Source organism: Petaurus breviceps, unplaced genomic scaffold, assembly GCF_028583685.1.
Source record: "Petaurus breviceps papuanus isolate PSGF00001 unplaced genomic scaffold, PetGlider_PUasm1.0 490, whole genome shotgun sequence".
NCBI lineage: Eukaryota > Metazoa > Chordata > Mammalia > Diprotodontia > Petauridae > Petaurus > Petaurus breviceps.
In genome coordinates, this window is record NW_027186352.1 from 1302121 (window position 1) to 1324138 (window position 22018).

The 22018-nt window shown below is 51.9% G+C and overlaps 1 protein-coding gene across 1 annotated transcript in view; it reads right to left on the reverse strand.

Annotated features, from left to right (window-relative positions):
- INPP5A (inositol polyphosphate-5-phosphatase A) overlaps window positions 1–22018 on the reverse strand; it is a 188248-nt gene that overhangs the window by 93715 nt on the left and 72515 nt on the right. The window contains exon 5 of the mRNA XM_069101631.1: window positions 3583–3646. Within this exon, the coding sequence (XP_068957732.1) occupies window positions 3583–3646 (64 nt within the window). The remainder of the gene's footprint in view (window positions 1–3582; window positions 3647–22018) is intronic.

A 22018-nucleotide genomic window follows, 5' to 3' on the forward strand; every position in this document is an offset into this window, starting at 1 on the left:
GAGAGGAGAGGGAGACAAAGACAGGGGAGTGAGGCAGAGAGACAGAGGCACAGAGAGAGAGAGAGAGAGAGGGGAGAGTGAGGCATAGAGACAGAGACAGAGGCACAGAGAGAGAGAGAGTGGGAGGGAGGGGGAGAGGGAGACAGAGAGGAGAGAGAGACAGAGACACAGAAAGGGACAGAGAGAGGAGGAGAGGGAGACAAAGACAGGAGAGTGAGGCAGAGAGACAGAGACAGAGGCACAGAGAGAGAGAGAGAGAGAGAGAGAGAGAGAGAGAGAGAGAGAGAGAGAGAGAGAGAGTGGGAGGGAGACAAAGACAGGAGAGTGAGGCAGAGAGACAGAGACAGAGGCACAGAGAGAGAGAGAGTGGGAGGGAGGGGGAGAGGGAGACAAAGACAGAGACACAGAGAGGGACAGAGAGAGGAGGAGAGGGAGACAAAGACAGTTCAGTCCACTTGCCCATCATGGCGTTCTTTGAGAAGGAAGGAGAAAAAAGGGCAGCTTTTCATTCGGGCTGCGTGTGCCTGTCAAGGTCACTGCAGACTGTGGTGTAAGGTGTCAGTTTGAGCTTGACTTTGGCTCTGAAACTTGGAGGAGGTGAGATAAGAGCCGTGCCCCGCTGGCCACGACGCTGCTCCTGCTGTCGACATCGCAGGCCGTGGGTGTCCCTGATGCTGATCTCAGCCTGGCCCATGTACGGTAGATGGAGCCCACTGAAGGGTGGTGAGGAACTATGGGCCTTAGCCTCTGACCAGTCATGGCCACCACTCCCCACAGGCCATTAACGCAGCTCTGCCAGGCAGAAGTCATCGTGGCCCAGTGGTCTGAGCTGAACCAGAGTCTCACACTCGCCCCATAAAACCGCTGGATCCCTCTCTCAGCCAGACTGATCGATGGCACCAGCCCAAGTGCCGAGCTCAGCAGAAAGGAGAGGTCCTATCTGCATGGACGTCCGAGGCCCCTTGGGCCAGAGTGGCTGTTTTCTTCAAAGCCCGCCTAAGATGGCAAAGCCTCCCAGCTCCTGCCAACCAGAAGGCATCGCCCTGATCTACCATCAACTCACGCCTAACATTAGTGCTAAGACCACCCCCCCCAGCTAGCATTGACTGGAGTCATTCCCCTGATGGGAAACCCCCACACTCGACCCTACAAACAGTTCCACCTTGTCTCCTAACCCTGACTCAAGCCAGCCAGTAGGGTGCCCTCCTCCCTGCCCCCAGGCATCCATCAGCCCTGTTTCTTCCTCTCACCTCCCAGGCCCAGCTCCGGACCCCCCACCCCCCCCCCCCCCCCCCCCCCCCCACCTCCCCCCCCCCCCCCCCCCTAGGTCTTATTATCGGGGCACCAAGTCACACCCCCATACAAGTGAAGGAATCGTCACACAAAGATGCACCCATACACAGACACACTCATACTGCCACACCCACAAAGTCACACTTACCCACACAGTCACAGCCGCACTCACATGCAGTCACATTCACACTCATACAGTCACACTTAGTCACACTCACATATACAGCCACTTGCACACACACATAATCACACCCCCATACAGTTACACTCACACTCAACCACAGTCACATTCACACACAGCCACACTCACATAATCACAATCATACACATCTAGACACACACACATTCAAATGCATATACACAGTCACACTTGCATACAGTCACAATAATACACACATCCACACAGACATACAGTCACACTCACACATAGCTACATACACAATCACAATCTCACATACACAGACACACTCATACTGCCACACCCACAGTCATACTTACCCACACAGTCACATTCACATATAGTCACATTCACACAGTCACACATACCGTGTTTCCCCAATAATAAGACACTTGTCTTATTATTTTTTTGGACAGAAAAACACCAGAGGGCTTATTTTTAGGGGAGGGCTTATTTTAATGAACATTGACAGCAATTTTAATGAACAGGTAAATGTGAACAAAAAAATGTACCTTTATTCAATAAGCAAATCACTGGGGAAGAACAGGATGACGCGCTCACTGCTGCAGCTCTGACTGGATGCAGCTTGGAGTGTGGCGTGCGTTTCAAGGGGGGGGGGGACAGTGCATACAGAGGGTACCGTAATGTAGCGTGTAGTGCAGGGGATCACCTTCACTACAGTAGCAATCTCAATAGGGCTTATTTTCGGGGGAGAGCTTATTTTAGAGGAATCTTACACAGTAAGGGGAGGGCTTATTTTCGGGATAGGTCTTATTATCGGGGAAACACGGTAGTCAGACTCACATACAGCCACACCCACACACATAATCACACCCCCAGTAACACTCACACATAATCACAGTCACACTCACAAAGTCACATTCACACACAGCCACACCCATAGTCACATACACACAATCACATACATCCACATATACACTCTCAAATGCATACACACACTTGCATACACAGTCACAATCATACCCACAGCCATACCCACAGATATACAATCACACTCACACAGCCACATACACACTCACATAGTCTCACAAACACAGAAACACTCAGTCACACTCACATAGTATACTTATACACACACTCAAATGCACATACAAGTCATACTTGCATAGTCACAATCATACACACACATAGTCACAGTCTCACAATCATTCACACAGTCACATTCACATAGTACACTTATATACATAGAAACACACTCAAATGAACATACAATCACATTCACACAGTCACACTTACACATAACCATGGTCTCTCACACACACACACTCAAATGCACATATAGTCACACTGGATACAGTCACCCTCGTATACATAACCACACTCACACCAAAGTCACTCTCACACAGACATAGTCTCACACACACTCACATAGTACACTTATACACACAGACACACATTCAAAGCCACAAACAACCATATTCACACAGTCACACACACACTCACATTAGATACAGTTCCCATTGTACACACAACCACACTCACACCGAAATCACACTTACACACACGCACACACGTACATACCTTCTGTTTCAGTACCAAAAGCCTCTGGGCCGTCCAGTACTTTGGGGCATCTTAAGTCGGGAGGGCTGGACAGGTGGCCTAGAGACTCTGCATGTGTTCGTATAGCACACAACAGACACAAGCATGTGCACACACAGATGTATTTTCTGTGATTCTTTCTAGTGTGAGTGTGACTGGTATCTTCTGTTATGTAAACTTTAGCTATTACATCCTTATGGTCACGAACATCATCACTTATTGTCCAGGGAGGTTCTTGCTATCCCTCCCCTCTCCCCAGCCCCCACACCAGGATGACCCTACCCTTTCTCTGCACCCTGGGTACACAGCACAGTGACCTGCACACAGTAGGCACCGACTAATTGCTGGCTGATTGCCTGACTTTGCCACACCCCTTCTCCCACCAAGTTCCCATGGTCTGCCTCCCCACCTCCAAGTCTGGGGAGATGCCCATGAGGGTTTCTGCTCCCCCATCAGTCATCCATTGTACCCCAGTGGCCATGGGGGCAGCTGGGCCTCACTGTGGATATCACAGGGACACCTGACTCAGGGATGGGGGACACTGGACTTACCTTTAAAGTCGAACTGGTAGATGTTCTTCAAGGATTCATGAAGGAAATAGAAGCTTCCTAGCGCCTGGGGAGGAAAATCAACAGAAACAAATTAGGAAGCTGGCAGCGGGACTCTTCCAAACCAACCAGAGGAGATGGCGGCTGCGGCCAGTCATCCTTCCCCAAAGGGATCTATCTGGAGAGACTGTCACACATCCTCACAGGGACACAGCTAAGCACCACTCCCTCCTGGGCAGCCAAGACACATCCACAGATTGGCCACGCCCAGGTCACACTTTAAATGCTGTTGGCCAGATGCCAGGGCCACCTCGCCATCAGCCCCATCCCTTCTTCATAGGCTGCGGGCCAGGCACTTTGGTAAGACCCCGTGATGGGGCAGTCAGACTCAAAGGAGAAGGGGAGGGAGCAACAAGCCATCCCTCAGGATCCCCACGGGCCCCAGATGGACTTAGAAAACCGCATATTCATACAATCTGTGTGCGGCTGTCTTGGGGCTTACTTCGTGAAACACTTCCCAATTACACTTTAACCCAGGGCCACACATCTGGATTCTGAAATCTGGAAGAGACCATTTTAAGTGGAGGCCAATTGGCACAGGAGTGCCACAGAAGGCCCAGCCGGCCCAACAAGGAATATGGCACAAAGATTAGGCACCAAGAGGCCTCAACCTCTCCCCACAGGAGAGAATGGAGGGGAGTGCCTCGTTGTCAGGGCCACCGGCCCCACACTGGGGGTAGCTCTAGAGACAAGACATACGAGGGCTGGAAGGCACGTCCCTGTGACCTCCATGACCACCGATAGACAGATGGGGAGACACGAAGCTGGCTGGATGGACAGAGCATCTCCCCCAAATGTCCAGTCATGAGAGTACAGCAGAGCCCACCCCTGGCAAGGGAGACTCATGAGCCCATGTTGAGGTTAGATCTCCTCTTAACAATCCTGAGATGCAGCTCAGACACTTAGCTGGGCCCTGTCTCCTGCACAGGCCTCTCGACTTGAGCTGCTGAGGATCTGGGGTCCTGCAGGGAGCCAGCCATGTGGCCCTCTGAGGTGGGTGACTTCTGCATGGTCCAGAATGATGGGCCCCCAGGCTCTGTGACCCATGCTCTGGGAGCCACATGCAAGGGCTCAGGTGAGCTTACAAGTACTGGGGAACCTCCCACCTGTAATCCAGAAAAGCCCTTCACCTGAACAGTTGGCCTACCCACCCTAAAGACCCATGGACTGACTGAGGCCCTGGGACCCTTTCATCTTTGGAGCTCAGGGCCAGTTAGTATGCAATCCATGGCGCATCCCCTCTGGGGGGACACCAAGGCTGACCCACCATTGCTCATCCCCCAGCTTCGGGGTTCTGTTCAGCCCAGGGGATCTGCCAGAGACAGTGACGTGGAACCCCATGGGCTGGCCCCGGAGGCCCTGCATTCTCCATAAGGGGCTAATCTAGCCCTGTCTTGTCTTTCCTCTATAGTGGGCACAGAGACCCCCCACCCCCACCCCAGCCGGACGGGTTCTGCCTCAATGCTTTGTGAATTATTTATGAAACACTAGGGAGACAGAAAAGTTGCTGATTTGTCAAAAGCAGAAACACGGGCTCCTGCCCATCTCTTTGGCATAGTAGTTCATCCAGAAAAAAATGCTGCCAGGGAGTTAATTGATGAGGATTGTTCCTTGTGACCCAGGCATCCTGCTCCAGAAGGGGGTATGAAAGTGGGTGTCTACACTTACAGCAACACCAGCACCCAGAGCTGCGGCTACAACCACCTCTCCTTGGGGGAGGGGGAGTATAGACAGACAGGCCACATGAACATGCCCAAAGACAGCGGAGAAGAAGACTTGACTGAAGGTGAATGAAGGCCTGCAGGTAAATACTGGATTCAGACAGTCCTGGCCTGCCCGGGGATCCAGGAGAAATCTCCACCCCCATGGGGCGGGGGGGCCAAAGCCTCCATCTCTGCTGGACTCCTTAAATGCACAACATGGGGTCTCTTCCATGCTCCCAGAATCCTCAGCTCTGTGTACATGCATCCTGCTTTGTCTATCTGTTCCCAGTGATATCACTTCCCTGCTGGAACAGGAAGGTAAAGTCAAGAGAAAAACCACAATGTGGATTTGTGGTCACCTTCTCTTGCCCAGGGCTCAGCAGGGCTGACCTTTACAGGGGATACTCAAAGAGGGTTAGACATATTCTTCAACACCTGCCCCTTCTCGAGCCAAACTGAGCTCCAAAAAGCCAGGTCCATTCTGTCTATGGACAGACCCCAGAGAGCATCCACAGATCTCGCCACCCAGGAAATGTCTGGGCAGGGCAGCAGGAGCTTGTCATGAAAGACCTGCTTGTATAAGCAGGTGGCAGACACTTCCTTCCTGCCTCCAAAGAGCGAGGAGATCTTAAGCACAATTCTGTTTTTGTTTCTAGCTGAGCGGGTCAGCTGTCAGCATTTTCTTGTTGAGAGAGAGTTCATCCTTCAGATCACTGGTTCAGCTCTTCTGACTTGCTGACAACAGAGGTGCTCCTGATTTTATGAAATAGATATTGTTTCCCAAATGTTGGGTGTAAACAGGGGCTCCAAATCAAACCACATTTAAAATGCCCAGAGAGTTCCTGTTACTTAAAGGTATTCTATGGTGAGACCTTTCATAAAATAAAATTTAAAAAATTAACTGTATGTGTATGGGCACTAAATGGGAGATCTTGGGTAGACTGAAAAAAAGGGAATATATTTACAATAACAGTAAGAGATGAATATTTCTCCCAAAGCTAGATAAATCCAACAGAAAGGTAAACAAGAAGAAAAACAGAGAGCCAAAAAGACTTGGAAAAACAGATTTTGCAGACCACCAATGGCTTCTAAAAGGCACTATTAAACTTCACATATTTCTTAGTATCTCAGAGTACCTTTTGAAACACAGGTCACAGACCGTGACTTAAAGGAACCCCAAACAAATAGAAAAAGCAGAAATAATGAGCACACTTTTACTGAAATCTTCCAACAGATCTGTGCCTGTCCTGTGTACCTCTCGCCAAGGTTTTCAGGCAGGGGGTCCACCCAAATGCTGGTTCCTTCCCTCACTTTATTCGAACTTGGAGAGGGTCCTAGAGGAGGCCAATGGTCATCCACCTGCCACATGGCTATTGTAGACATCTTTTACTCCTGACTTTCTCTGGAGGTCCTTTACCCACATAATATGTGTGGCTGCTCATACCCACCATACACCTCTGTGAGATGCTCACAGTTCTTCAGAGGCAGGAGTGTTCAGGTCTCACTGGCACATAGCTACACCAGTAAAATGTAAGCATTGCAAAGACAGGCCTTGGCTTTCATGAAAAGTTAGGGATTCTTACAAGAACTGTGCCATTTCTAAGAAGTCATCCCTTCTCCTGCTCAGTTATGGCCTCCTTCATTCTGTATATTGCCTGATCCAGATAAACACAGAGAACACTCAAGAGTGTCTGTTCAGATGCACCTTGGAGTCTGGGCAACAGAAATCATTCATCCACCTGGTCTTTCCTGGGCTGATGAGCAGCCAGACCCGTTTTCTTCCAATGTGCTCTGTGTTGTCTCAAGGCTTGCTATAAGCGGCATCCTCAGGAGAAGTCTTCACCAGCCCCAGGGAATCCTCCTTAACCCAGACTGTCCTAGTCTGCTTCACACTGCCTGCTTTAGCCTTGCATGACTCTTATGACCAGAGGGTCACTGAACAGAGTTATTTCTGTGGTCATATTTTCTCACAGACTGCCGAATAATACACGGACGCATGATGCTTTGCTCTAAAAGTCGACAAAGCCAGTATTTTGTTCCAACAAATCCAATGTGCCTTTATCAAGAAACAAGAGTCCATATGTTCTCTATATCTTTCAAATAATTGTGAGATAGCAAAGGATGTAGTCATCGTTGGATAAAGCTGACGAAATCCTGCTTGTTCCCCCCAAAGCCCTCATCAAGGATTCCCTCAAACTGTCTGTGGATGACCTTCATGAAGACACTGTAAATATGGTGATGATGCAATTTAAAAAAAGGAAACACTGAGCTAAGTACAAAAGGAGAAACCAAGAGCCTTGGAAATAACAAGACAGAACTGATCCAATTGCCAGTGGTCTTTTGGAGACTGAGCGTCAATAGAGTTTGAGCTAACCTGACAGAGGGAAATCAGACGGCTGGAATGAAAAGAAAAAAGAGGGCAGCTCATGACAGAGGGGGGCATGAGGAAAATCACTACAACCTCTGATACACAATCATCCTCCAACAGACTGAGTGGCTATGGGGACGCCACGGGGATGGGGCCAGGATGCAGCAAAAGTCACACAAACAAAACAGCCACAAATGAGCCAACAGAGAAACGGAGATGAAGCCACTGAAAACTGTCAGCTGTGACTGTGCTGGGGCAGGGGTGCCTGCCGAAGGCCAAGGGAGCCCTCAAAGATGTCAGGACCATGCCGCAAAAACCACCCTCAGAATTAGCCAGCTGGGAAGGCAGGCTGCCTGCTTTCCTTGGGTGATACAGATGACCTCAACCCTGAGGAGACAGAGAGAGGGACAGTCTGTGCTCCTCTCACATCCCCCTCACTGGTCTCACATGTGATTCCCCCTTGAGGAAGCTCCCCGAACACGAGGGGCAGTGCAGGCTTGCCTGCGTGACCTCACTGAGTGCAATAAGGCTAATATAATATTATGGAGATTGCAATAAATAAATTGAAAATAAGTGGTCAATGAGGGCACAGAAACGGTAATTCATGTAGTCAGAAAATCCATAATTAGCACTAATGAATATTTTAAGTCAAAGTTCAACCCAACTTTTTCAATGTTTAACCAACTCTATCAATACAGTTCAAGGCATCCATTTATCATGGCCCATGACAGTGTCTGAATATGAATCAGCCCACACCCGCTGACAGGAAGCCCCTATCTCCTCCCCGAGCCTTTCGACTCCAGCGTGTGTCAACAGTGTGTTTGTCACGGCTGTGATTATTGATTACCTGCCTGGTGGGCTAAAAACAATTAAAACCATTTTTACATATTTATAAACCTGACTGTCACGGGCGCTTATTAATTTTCCATGAGTAAAATTCAGTCTATTAGCTGCCATATTTCAGGTAGAGAAAGAAAGAAGTCATGTAGGCATTTGCTGTTCCAAATTCATACACAGGAAATCCTGGGGTGACGAAACCACACCTTGAGTGGAGCTCCCTTTGTCAAGGACCTTGCACAAACCAACTGCATAGAAGGCATTAGGAAACACGGGGGTGGGCTCACTGATGAGTGCCATGGGGTTGAATTCCCTTGACCCCAAACACATACAGACTGGCAGAAGTGGAAGGACCTCCCGAGATCCCATCCAGCCTCAGCATCTGACAGTGAAGGAAACCAGGCTGGCGGAGGAGGAGAGGCTTCCCAGGTCACACAGCCCATCAGGAGGGGAAACTCCATCGGACTCAGGCTTGCAGCCCCTCACTGTCTGTCCTTGTCCCTCAAAGGACAGGAAGGAAGAACACAGGAGACTTGTGACAGCCTTCTGAAGGTCTTTGGATGTGCTGGTCACAGGCCTTTCCCTGCTTCCAGGAAGAAGGCCTGGACCTCTTAGAGGAAACCCACCCCCCTTAAACAGTCCCTTCTGCTTTCCCTGACTTCTGGGGAGCTGGCAGGAATGACACATTAAAATTGCTCTATAGAGCAGTCATTGGGCTCATGGAGACCTGAGCACCTAGTGAAGGGCAGACTCTGAAGGCCACCCTCCTTCCAAATGGAACCGACCATGGATACTCTGAGGCAGAGACCTACAGTCAGAAGAAGGGTATCAGAGATTGAGCAGACCCCAGGGGCCGCCTAAGGGAGCCCACCTTAGGATGGTGACTCATGGGAGGGGGGAAACTGCTTCACACAGATTAACTCATTAAAAAATCCTTCATCAGGTTGTGTTTGCAAATAACGAGCGTCAGTAATTTATCATTTCCTGAATTAGACTTATCTCCCAAAGTACACACCATTAGCATCAGTCCCCTTGTCTTTCAGAGATACTGAAGGCTAGGACTCCTTAACTCTTTAATAGCCTGGCCCCCTCTCTGCAGGTCAGCTGGGAGTGAGCCTTTCTGGACAGACAAAGAAACAGACAGTGAGGGTGGACAGGGAGGAGTGGTGTCCTCATACATGTCTAACCCCGAGCTGTCCAGTGTCGGAGGCCTGCACCCCAACTGTAGTGGGGAACAGAAAGCTGGAAAGCAGCCCTGCCTATGAATGACCCCAAGAGCCAGAACAGTGGCAGGGGACACACCTGGGCTGGACGCCTGAGCATCCGGGGTCAGCATCCTCAAATAAACCCAAGAGAAAATCAAGGAAACACCCAGATCTCCTAAGGATGGACAGATATACTAAGGGGATGGACAGACTGACCACAGGGGACTCCCTGCAGGTTTCTTTTAAGGAGGAAGGTGGGTCATTTAAAAAGGATAAGCCTGACCCGTGCCCATGCCACCTCCAGTCTCTGCATGCCAGTTTCCAGGAACAAACACAGAGGCAGGATAGACTGAGGCAGCCTCAGCAATGGGCCCCTGGGGTCAGGGAAAGCTGGAGCTCTGAGAGTGGGGACCCTGCTCCCATATGGCCCAGACATGGCAGACTATGGTAAAACTCCATCCAGCTGCAAACACAGACTCCCCCAGATCACCAAAGGCATCAGTGTCCCAGAGTCACTGAGAGCACCCAGGTCAATCCTGACAATCTACAGCAGAAGAAACTGAGGCCTGGAGGGTGAGTGAGTAGCTCAGTGTCACATGGGCATCATGCCAAGCAAAGGCAACTTCCCAAGGTTCAAAATACCAGCATAGGTGCTCTCCATTTTATTCAGTGAAAAACTAAGAACAGAGAAGATCAAAATAAGACATCATTCAAAATACAGCATTTACTAAGTGTGATTCAATAATCTCCAAGTGCTACTTGATTTAATCAAGTACTACCCCACCCCAGGACATTACATTCATTTAATCAATTACAAAGTCCCTGTTCTAAATACTACTCCACCCCTAGGCTGTACCTTCATTTAATCCATCGCAAAGCCCCTCTTCTCAAATGGAGATTAGTTTCCAATCACAAGTAAAGCACATTCATTTGTTCAATCATAGAACACAAAAAGGTCAAAAGTTCCCCACCCCTGGATCACAATTGAATCTACCCCAGAGTTACAACAAGTTTAAGCACAGCACTTAATACCCAAATGGAGGTCTTTTCTTCCTCTTGACATGAGGCAAGTTCTCAGCAATCTTAGTTCCTGGGGAGACAGGGCTGAGCAAGGCCACAAGATACATTGCCAGTCTCTTCATTAATTCATCCTCTGTCTGCAGAACAGTCCTAGAACCCCTGAAAACATTAGCAAACCCCCCTTCCAGGATTTCTGTAAACATACAACAAGAAAATCCTTCTTCAGGGCTTCTGAACCAACAACAAGGTTCCCAGAACCTCAGCAACAACAGCACTGTCCTTCACCAGTGGACAGTATTCACTCTCTGTCTGCAGAACAGCCTCAGGAGCTCTGAACCAACAGCAAGGTTCCAAGACCTCTGCAACAACAGCACTGTCTTTCACCAGTGGACAAATCTGGCAAAACAACATCAAAACAAATTAACAGCAAAACAGCCATGTCTCCTCAGTCCTTGGCAGCTCTGGGTGGCAGCTCTCAAAAGTCCAGGGCAATTCAAACTGGCCCTCAGCAATCCTCTCAGTCTCTCTCTGCCTCCAAGATGGGTGCTGCTTCCAAAAAGTTCTTCTGCCTCTCTCCTGTGTCTCTCCAAATCTAGGTCACCAGCTCCTCCCAGTTCAGCACTCTCTTTTCATGTCAACAAGTCCATCCCACAAGTGGGATTAACAAGCTCTGGGTTTTAAAACAATCAAACCAAAAACCAAGCCAATACAGGGGAATCTTTAAATGCCATTACTATTACACCACCCTGGCAGGAATCAGCACTCACACTGCACACATCACTACCCACTGTACTGGTCAAGGGCCATCATGGAGGACAGAAGTCAGAAAGGAAACACACCACATCTGTTATCAAAGAAGGGACTGTTTCCTGACTTACAGTGTACAGAGGCCAGGGCTGCCAGGAGGGCACCATCCCTGTGCTGGGCAGCCCCTGGGCACAGAGGTGACACTGAGATCCTTGCTTTGGCTATGGAACATGATGCTGATGGGGCAGAGAGGAGCCTGGGCTTTCTCTGAGCTCAGAGGGTGATTGGATGGGTGGATGGACAGACAGACAGGAGAATAGATGGGTGGATGGATGGACAGATGGGAAGATGAATGGGTGGATGGACAGAAGGATAGGTAGATAGATAGATGGATGAATGGATGGATGGATGGGTGGATGGATGGATGGATGGATGGATGGATGGATGGATGGATGGATGATGGACAAAGTTGGATCCTGACTGAAGCAGAAACTGGAAGCTGGAGTGGCCAGATAGCATAAGAGATTTGGGTCTGAGGAGTTGGGTTTGAATCCCAGTGCTGACACTCAGTCTTTGTATGACCCTTATAAAATACCCTTGGCTAAGATCCCTTCCAGCCCTGAATCTGGGATCTGATGAGCTCTCTCCTGCCTGGGCCTTCAATTCAGAAAGAATCAGCAAAATAATTACAAAGGGATCTTTTTGGCCTTTAATTCATTTATACAAAAGATAATCCATGAAGTGTATTTTTTCTTCCCTAAGGAGGTGAAGTGAAAAAAGCTGGGTGAGGGGGGATGGGGAGTGGGTCAGCTGAAACACTTCTTGCAGAGGTGATGGGAGCCTACACCAGCTGCAGAGAAAAGAGAGATGGAGGGAGGGAAATCAGGCAGAGTGATTCTAGAAGGCTCCACCCAGAGCGTCCTGACTTAGAGACCTCCCAACCCTTCTTCCACAGGCTGCCTCTGAAGGGAGGGTTAGCTCAAGGTAAGAATTAAGGCGCAATCCTGGAAGGAGGCAGGAAGTCCTGTGGGAGCAGACCCTGGAACTCTCCTTGATCCTGGTGGGGCCGGCAGTGAGAGGGGGCACCAGACCAGGGGGAGCAATGGAGAATGGGAGAGTGGGGAGGGGTCAGGGGCGATGTCTGCCTACTGGTGGGGTGGGAGCTGAGGCCCCTTCCTCCCTCTTCTCTGTCACACACATGCACACACACGTGTGCATATACATGTGTACACACACATGCACACATAAGCACACACACTGAAAGGTAGACTGGTTGTCAAGCCCGCTTGTAGAGGGAGAGTCAAGAAGGAAGGACCTCTGAGCATCCCTCTGAAAATGGCTGGGAATCAGGGTCTCTTAGACAACGGAGTCCTTTCTGAGCCTGTATCTATCGTGACTTTGCCTTTCTTTGTGTCTCCAGGGCTAACCATGGGTCTGACACACAGTAGGAGCTCAATGAATGCTTTTCAACTGGGCGTGATGAAATGCCTGGTCCTTGGCAGGAAGCTGACAAGAGATTTCTTTCTTTATCCACAGAACAGACAAAATGGTAGCCAGGCTTAGACAGAGAACCCGGTGCAAGGAGAGCCACAGCCTAAGAACAGAACGTGAGCGAAGGAATGAAAGGAAGAAGGAACAAAGGAAGAGCCGTTACCAGGTCCTTGCTACGTGCCCTGCACGAGGCTGAGCACTGGGGACCCCACTGTCCATGGGTGGACGGAGGAAGTACAGCTATCAGCACAGAGCCCACAAGAATAACTAGTCCATCGATGAGGAATAAGCATCTGCTGACGATTTTAACCGCTGCCTTAAGGCAGTGTTTCTCCAGGTAAGGAGAGAGTAGATGGGCTGCTGGGCAAAGGCTTGAGGGGCAGCTGAGGCAGGACAGGCAGCGGGGAGGGTGCGAGCTCCTCGAGGGAAGGACAGTGCCCCTGTGGCAGCGCCACAGCTGAGACCTGGTGAATCCTCGTGAGCTGATCTGAGTCCGGTCTGGACAAGGGCAGGGGTTTCCTTCTGGACACCAGGAAGTGTCTGCTTTGCCTTCCCAGGCACTGATTACATGAGAAGGTTTTATTTTTTAGATAACAAACATTTAGGGTTTTTCCCCTCCTGCTTCCCTAGCTCCCCACTGAAAAAAAAACCAAAGGGCAGCATCCCCAGGTTTGCCTGTGCTCATGCATGGAAGGGTGGTGATCCACTTGGGCTGTGCCTCTCCCCACAGGAGTGAAAATCAAACAAACCACAAACCCTCCTACTGATGAGCAGTCAATCAAAGCAAAGGGCTTCATCGTCCCGGTCCAAAGGGAAGCGCTCTGCCTCCTCCCGGGGCCCCAGGGGGCCCCACAGTAACCACCTGAAAGAGAACAGGTGGGCCTCCCTCAGTGTCCTCTGGGGCAGGGACCCCGCCCAAGGGAGCGCCCGGCCTGCCTCCCAATGACAGGTGCCACAATGACCGGCACCAGATGCCCCGTGTCAGGCTTGAAGGCTAACCATGACATGACTGCACCTGGTCGTCCCCAATCAAGTTCTCTCAAGGCTGGCAGTCATGGCGAGGAAGGCCAGCCTCCCTCCTTCAGTCTGCTCTCCGGCACCCAACTTTACAAGTTAATTACATTGCTTGTCCATTGTATTCATCCACTTACAAAGTTAATGACATTCTGTTCCTGAATTAAAGAGAATTTTATAAAGCCCACCCCATGGAGTCTGGCAAGCTGTACACGGAGGGGCTGAACTCTGTCAAAGCTCATGGTGGCGGCCACCCTAATTAGGAAACAAAATGCATCTGCCAAAGCAGGCCGCGTCCTTCCTTCCAACGGGGCTGCTAAACGCCTGCTACAATCACGACTTAATATCTCCTACTGGACCACCAGCAATTCTGCAGCCCGCTAAAATGCTGCATTACCATAAAGTAGGGAGACAAGGGTAGAAGTGGGAGATGACAGGCCGGGGAGGAGGCTGCAGAAAGGAGAGGCCGGACCTAAGGATACAGCCCCGCCAGACCTGCCAGGAGCATCCAGGCTCATGGCCCAGCTAGAGGCTCCAGGTGTCAGCCCAGAACAGACTGTGATATGAGACCCTGCCTGAGATGCCCAGGGCGCCCAGGCTCAAGGCTTGGGCAAAGGGAGATTTGAGACCAGGTCTCCATCAATGAGGGGTTCATAGGTAGCTGCAGTGGCTGACCCTAGGTGGAGAAGAATGCCAAAGGGAAGCATCCCCCGGTTTGCCTGTCCTCACAGATGGAAGGGCAGTGATCCACTTGGGCTGTACCTCCCCCAACAGGAGTGAAAATTAAAGCCAGATTTTTCCCTAAAAAAGAATCTTTGAATTGTTCTCAGGAAAACCTGAAGGGCCCAGCTCTGTGGTCATCTCAGCTTTGTTGCCTCAATGAAGAAAAGGCTACTGGGGTTGGGGGGGGGGACAGGGCACAAGGCTAGAATTTCCCCAAATCCCAGATTTTGAAAGATGGGTTAGGGTTCTCAATGGGCCACCGAAACCAACCCATCAGAACATAGCTGAGAACAAAAATCTGACCCAGGCTGGGCCAAGTGAGCAAGAGAAGGAGCCTTCTGAGCAAAGAAACAATGAGGACAAAAGCCTTGGGATTTCTCTTCAACCAAAAGAATTCCCCAGGCTCAGCTTTTCTTCTGTCTCCCCATGCTTCTAAAAAATGAGATGCTTTTACACCATGCAAAAAGATTCCATAGGACAGACATTTTAAATCAAGTTTTAATAATTAATGTAGGCCAGGAAATTGGGAAAGACAAATATGTATCTTAATCTCAGTCTCCTTTTTAATTACAAATTTTACTTTATTTCGTTTAGCTTGGCTTTTTTTAAGAAAGAAATCTAAATGGCTATAACAGAAAATCAATGCTCTCAGGCCAATTAAATCATGTGGAGAATCTGAATCATGATTGAGCGCCCCAGACTTCTACCTTTTGTCTTTAGGAATCATTAGCTTTCAGTCACCATTTCATTCCTCTAAATGTTCTCGGGAAAAGTACAGCCCGCATTATGGATATGAGATAATTAAGGTAAAATGCATTTTAAGGGACAGTGCATCGAACACAAGAGCTTTACAAACTCCCGGCTGCCTGGGGAGAGGCCAGTGAATACAAAATGCCCCAAAGCAGCTCTAATTGATTTTAAAATGGCAATTTCTGGGCACTTCTTGCAGAGAAGGCTCTGGCTTCCTGGCCTTCTAGCCTCACCTCCCAGACAAGGAAAGAGGAGTCAGTGTCCCAGGTTTTCTGGGCCCAGGACAGAGGCCTCTGACCTGACCTTTGCAGACGTGAGAGCCACCACGGAGAGGCGCTGTGCTGACCCTGAGCCTGAATGATGCAGATTCCTGGCAAAGGAGAGTCTTGTGTCAACACAGGAACTGAGCACCCCAGGCCTAGGTCGCAGGACTCAGGGGTGTCCAGGAAGTGATGGGATGGATTTTTATCAGACCAAATCATCAGGTGGCTGGCCATGCTGGGAAAGATCATGGGGGCCAACGATAAAACAAGACTGGAAAGGATGGGGACAGGGAGGGAAAAGCAGGCTGGAATTGGGTGGCGGCCCTCACTGTCCCTGGGGGTGTGGGGCAGCTGGAAGGGAGCTGGGGTCACTGGGGGAGGGCCCCTGGGCCAATGAGGACACTCAAGGACCACCGGAGGCTTGCCCACAGGGAACACGGTGCTGACGGAGGAAGGGCCAGGTCTGCATGAAGGCAGGGTGGTCCTGTCCTGGCAGGTGGGACAATAACTGTAATACTGGCATTTAAAGTGCTCATTGGAGCCTCACAATGCTGGTGCGACCTTAACACCATTTTACAGGTGAGGAAACAGGCAAACAGCAGTTCAGTTTGAAACAATTCAAACAAATTCAGCAAACAGCTAAGCTTGAACTCAGGTCTTCCCAACTCCAGGCCCAGCGTCCTGTGCAGCACTGGCCCCTTCTCGCTGCTCCCTCGTGGCCTATGCTGTCCTCCAGATCCCTGGAATCATTCCAGCACAGAAGAGGGACACATAATAAAAGGACAATCAGACACCTTGCCAGGGCCGGCCCTTAGCCCGACTACCCCTGCCCCCCCCCGACCAGGTACTGACATTCTAGGGGGAGGGGGCCAGCAAATGCAGAGCTGCACGAGGGAGACAGAGTTGGGGGAGGAGAGGGCCTGGAGACACACGGAGAGGTGGAGGGAAGGATGCTGAGCCCACGCCTTGGGACCGCGGCAACTGGCTGGACAAGGAGTCAAGATAAGCACAAGACAGGGAGAAGAGTCAGTGGCCCAAGGTGGCAGCAAGGGCAAAGAAGGACAGGTGAGCCTGGCTGGCAGGGGGGTGGGGCAGCCAATCCCCTGCCCTCCCAGCTCTGGAGCCACCCGGCATCCTGCAGCAAGAGGCGCAGCGGACCCTCGACCAAGGGCAGTACTCATCACCTTGGGCAAAGCCGTCACAGGCCAGAGCTCGAGGACAAAGGAAACTTGCCTGGACCATTTCAAAGCTGAGTCTGCCTCATCCATGTCAGTCGATGGGCGTGTCCCACTCTGAGCCCACGTTGGCTTGGCTTTCCTTGGCAGCTTGGCCTGAGGCAGCTCAGGTGCAGCCCTGCCCATCCCTTTTGCCCCACATGGCTCTCCTTGGGCAAGGAGTCCACAGGGCCCAAAGGCTGGCTGCCCAGAGCTCAGACACTAGAAAGTTTGGCACCAAAGGTGAGGAGGGGCCAGAATGCTGAACGCAATCTCCATCTGCAATGTTACCTAGGACAAGTGCTAACACAGTCCTTGCTTACAGACCTGCAGTGCAGGGAGCTCACTACCTGCTAAAGCTGCCCATTGCACCTTTGGATAAGGGGGGGAGGAAGGGAGGGACTGTATAGGGAGGGGAAGGCTGCTCCTGATATCAAACCTAAGTTTTCCACCCGTGGCTCCTGCTTTTCTACTCTGGGGCCAATGGCACACCCCCAATCCCTCTTCCACACAGTGGCCCCTCAAATAACCACAGACAGGCTCCTTTGGGAGCCCCAGTAGGACATAAGCCAAAGCTCTGCTACCTCCCTAGATTCTCTGCCCTGTACCCAGAGTGGCCCCTCAGGGCCCGTCCTAAAACGTCAAGTTTGGTTGTGGACAGAGCTCTTCCTGGGCCCAAGTCCCAGCGTGGGCAGTGCCAGGGGCCAGACAGAACTCAGATCCTGTCTTGGGAGACCTTTCCAGGGCTGGTCTCCACTTCATCTCGCCATTAGCCATGGGCACTGACTGCTGAGGCCAGAGACGCTCCCCAAGAACTTAGAAGTCTCACTGAAATTCCTCTTGCACTGAAGGAAAGGCATGGCCCCAGAGGGCACCCCGCGTGCCAACCTCCCCATGCCCAGGCTGGCCATCCATGTCCCTTCTCTTCTGAAGGGGGCCCACCCTATGCTGCTTCCTTGGTGCCAAGGGGTCCTTCTTCCCTTTTTCCTGGGTCACCCTCTTTGACCCACTCGAGCCCTGACTCCAGCCCACATGTTACCTCTAAAGGGTGTGTATGTGTGTGTGTGTGTGTGTGTGTGTGTGTGTGTGTGTGTGATGTCCCGAGTACTCACCTTCACAGCCAGAGCATGAGGGCACACTCTGTTCAGTGCCCAGGCTCCTCCTCTCCCTGGCCTCCACCCCCTCCTCCTTTGCTTAGCCCACCCCTTCTTCCTCCTCCAACATCTGATGTCCCCCGACTGCCCTTTCTTGCCATCTGACCCCCCCCCCCAACCTTGCACAATCCCTCCTCCTTTAGCTCAGGCCCAGAAGCCAGAAGGGGACAGACGAAGAAACGGAGGTTGAGAGAAGAGAGCGTCTACCGCCCCACCCCCCAACACCCAGGTGGGTACAAGGTACAGACGCCCCAGCCTGGACTTTTCCTGGAATACCAAGTCTGAAGAGAAGATCTGGGGAGCCCAGAGTCCAGGCTTTTACTAAAATAATCACCCCTGCCTGTTTTCATTAGCATGGGCCTTCCCTCTGTGGGAGGAGCTTCCCCTTTGGTGAACATGGCCTGGGCTCTGGGGGGAGCAGCCAGCCAAAGTCTACGGGTCCCAGCTCAGAATCAGGATTTGCATGCTTGGTATCCAGAGGCTGGTGAAGATAAAGCTGCAATTTGGATTTGCCCCAGAGCCACATTCAAAGACCCCCATGAAATCTATCCAGAGACCCCCAGCTAAGGATCCTGCTCTCCAGACACAGATCACAAGGGACCTGGCAGGCCGTCTTCAAGAAATGCACTGGACCAGAAGGTGACACCACCCTGTAGTCAGCCTGGGGAGGAGGACATCGCATACTTGCATTTAAGAAATGAAACCCATGAACAGCACACGTATTGTACTGAGGAGATAGAGCTTGGAGGGTCCGAGTGGACCACAAGCTCAACACAAATCGTAAGCGTGAGTGACTCTATTAAAAGAGGACATCCAGCGTCCAGGAGGGGCCTCTAACGAGGTCAGGCCTCGCTCCTTGAGGATGCCATATGGCCAGAAGGATAGTAAGTGGCCCTGGAGATGCTTCCATGGAAAAGAGCCCCTGGAGAAGAGAAGGCATTAGTGAGAGAAGAGGAGGGGTTCCCTGGGCTAGAGCACAGGGTGTCCACACACCCCAAGTGCAGGACAGGAGTCAGTGCGAGGACCAGGGAGGGCACAGCCCTGTTCTGCCTGGTCAAACCACCCTGGAGCCTGGCATTTAGCTGCAGAGGATGTGGACAAGGCAGAGGGTGACGACAGAAGAGCCAGGGATGGTCTCAGTCAATGACCAATTAGTAGGCACTGGCTGGTTCCAGGGCCCCACATAAGGTTCTGGCCGGATCGGCCTGCAGAAGAGAAGGCACACAACAGCCCTCAGCACTTTGGGAAGGCTGACAGGAGGAGGAGGCAGGGAGGCCTGGGGCCTGCCCAGCAGAGGGGATGTCCACACCCACCGATTCCCCAAGCCCCTGCTGAGGGCTCTCGGTAATTCTCAGCTTCCTGATAAGCGAAGGGAGTCAAAGCGCTTTCCCCCTTCCCACCAGGGGCCCTCCTGGGCTGGCCTCCACCCCCATCCTGTGAGAGTGCGTCAGCTTGGGTGCCCATGGCCGCCGATGGCAGGACCCCTTCCACGCCACTGAAAGGGGCCTCCCACCCCTTAGGGCCCCTGAGCTGGGCCCTGCTCCTCCACTCGACTGCAAGCGCTACCACGGGAGAGATTGGCTTCTTCTTCTTCGTATCCTCAACACTTAGCGCAGTGCCTGGCACACAGCTGTCACCCTATATATGCTTATTCCCTGATTCCACACAATAGGAGCTACATAAATGCTCATTCCCTCCCTCCCACAGAGTTGGCACTTAATAAATGTTGGACAGAACTCATTTCTCACAACAGTCTAGAAGAAGGGAATGCAAAAATCATTGTCCCCAGGTTTCCAAAGAGCAGCATGAAGCTCAGAGGGGTCACAGACAGCTCCCCACCATCACCCATCCTCCCGCCTCCTGCAGCCCTTTGGAGGCAGAACCTCACTGGAGTCTCCCAATAGCCCAAGGATGTGAGTGCTCTCTATTTACAGCTGGGGAGACTGATGCCCAGGACAGGAGAGGGACTCACCCACAGTCACACAGCAAGGAAATGTGAGAAGCCAGGTTTGCACCCAGGGCCCTCCTGCCTGTGTGAGCCTGGACCCTGAGATGGGGAACCTGGGCTGCAGCTGTAAACCTGTGCTTGGACAGGGCAGTGTGTCCTGCTGGGGGGGGCCACATCCTGAGCAAAGCCTGTGGGGGCTCAACGCCAAGCCGGGCAGCACATTTAAGGTTCCCTGGACCCTCCAGAAGGGAAGCTCATCTGGGGCCCTTTATCAACAATCCTAGCAGGGGCACACCCTCTGACATAGAGAGCCCCCCAGGCCAAGCCCCTCAGCAATCAGGTAGAACAGAGCAGCCCTCGGGCCTACAGGCAGGTCACAGCCTGAAGGAGTGGCATGATGCCAGGCAGATGCCAAGGAAACCTGAGCCCAAATCCTTCCTGGGGATTGGGGCCTGAGCTTGGGCTTGGTCATCCACGGTGCGCCAGGGACAAAGTGCCCAGGGGCTCAGTCCCTCCATCCGAGCATGGGCGTGGGAGTGGGGGCCCGGCTCCCGGAAGGGTTTAGAATGGGGCCAGCCAACAGCAGCCTCAAACATCCTTCCCAACAGTCACTGAATGCTGCACCAGTGCAGACGCCCTCCTCCCCCCAATCCTGCCATCCCAAGCAGCCTCCCCTGGCAAACTCAGCGAGAGGAGGAGGCCATCCCTAACTCTAAAGTCCCCCCAGAAGGCTGGTCTTCATCCCAGGCCCTCCATAGATGCTCGATGCATCTGAAATGCAGGCCAGCTCTTTCCTGTACCCTGGGACCAGATGTTGCATCAGCAAAGGGTAAAGAAATTTAACAGACTTCCCAAGACTGGTTCTGACTCCACAACAGAAGAAAGACACATTCCGTCACATTGGGAAAGGGGTGCACTCCATCAACTCTGAAGGGGCTGAGGAGAGAGTAGACTTCTCCAAAAACATATGTCCATGTAAGTATCTGTACTATGTGTGCAAAGCCAAAGGACGCCACATTCATATAATTATCTAAGGCCCATTCAGATGTGGCCATCTGTACAACTGTCCTAACCATGGGTCTAAAGATCAAACATCCTGCCACCCATGGGGAAGCCTGGCCCATCTTGCCTACCTCCTCTCCCGTCGACACCTCACCTGCCTCGCCCACCAGGCCTGCCTCTCCTCACCCGTGCCTGCCTCCCCCCACCTGTGCCTGCCTCCCCTCGCCCATGCCTGCCTCCCCTCACCCATGCTCGCTTCCCCCTGCCTGTGCCTGCCTCACCTCACCCACCAGGCCCACCTCCCCTCAACTGTGCCTGCCTTCCCCTGCCCGTGCCCACCTCCCCCCACCTGTGCCCATCTCCCCATCCCTGAGCAGCCCCAGCCTGCTGGCTCAGACCCAGCTTTCACTTGGGGCTCAAGGAGACACATGGCACAAGTCACGCTTGGTGAGAAGAGTCTATGACAAAGTAAGAGAAGCCACGGAAAACTCTCCCTCCATTTGGGGCAAACGTGACCTTCCAAGGCCCCTCTTCCTTTGGCGGAAGCTCAGCCAGTCAATGGGACAGCCCTGGAGCCCGAGCCCCTCTTCCTTCTCCAATGCCTCAGCAGGCTTTGGCCCCAGCTGACCTCAGGGAGGCTCTCTCCTTCAACCCAAGCAGAGGGGCTGTTGGCATGAAGATGCTCACTGTAATGGCCCTTAGCACCCCCAAGTATAGATCACTGGTCCCCACTTCTGTTAGTGAGAGCCAGGGCTCAGAGAAGGCCACACTGCTGGACATGGAGCTGGGCCCCAGTTGAAGGGAATGAAGGGACAGGCCCTGTCTGACCACAGCTGCACCCTGGTGCTCCAGGCACACGCTCCAGGGACAGAGATGGAAATGGAGAATGGCATGGCAGACAGCCACTGGAGTCCAGTGAGGGGGCAGGAAGTGAGGGTTC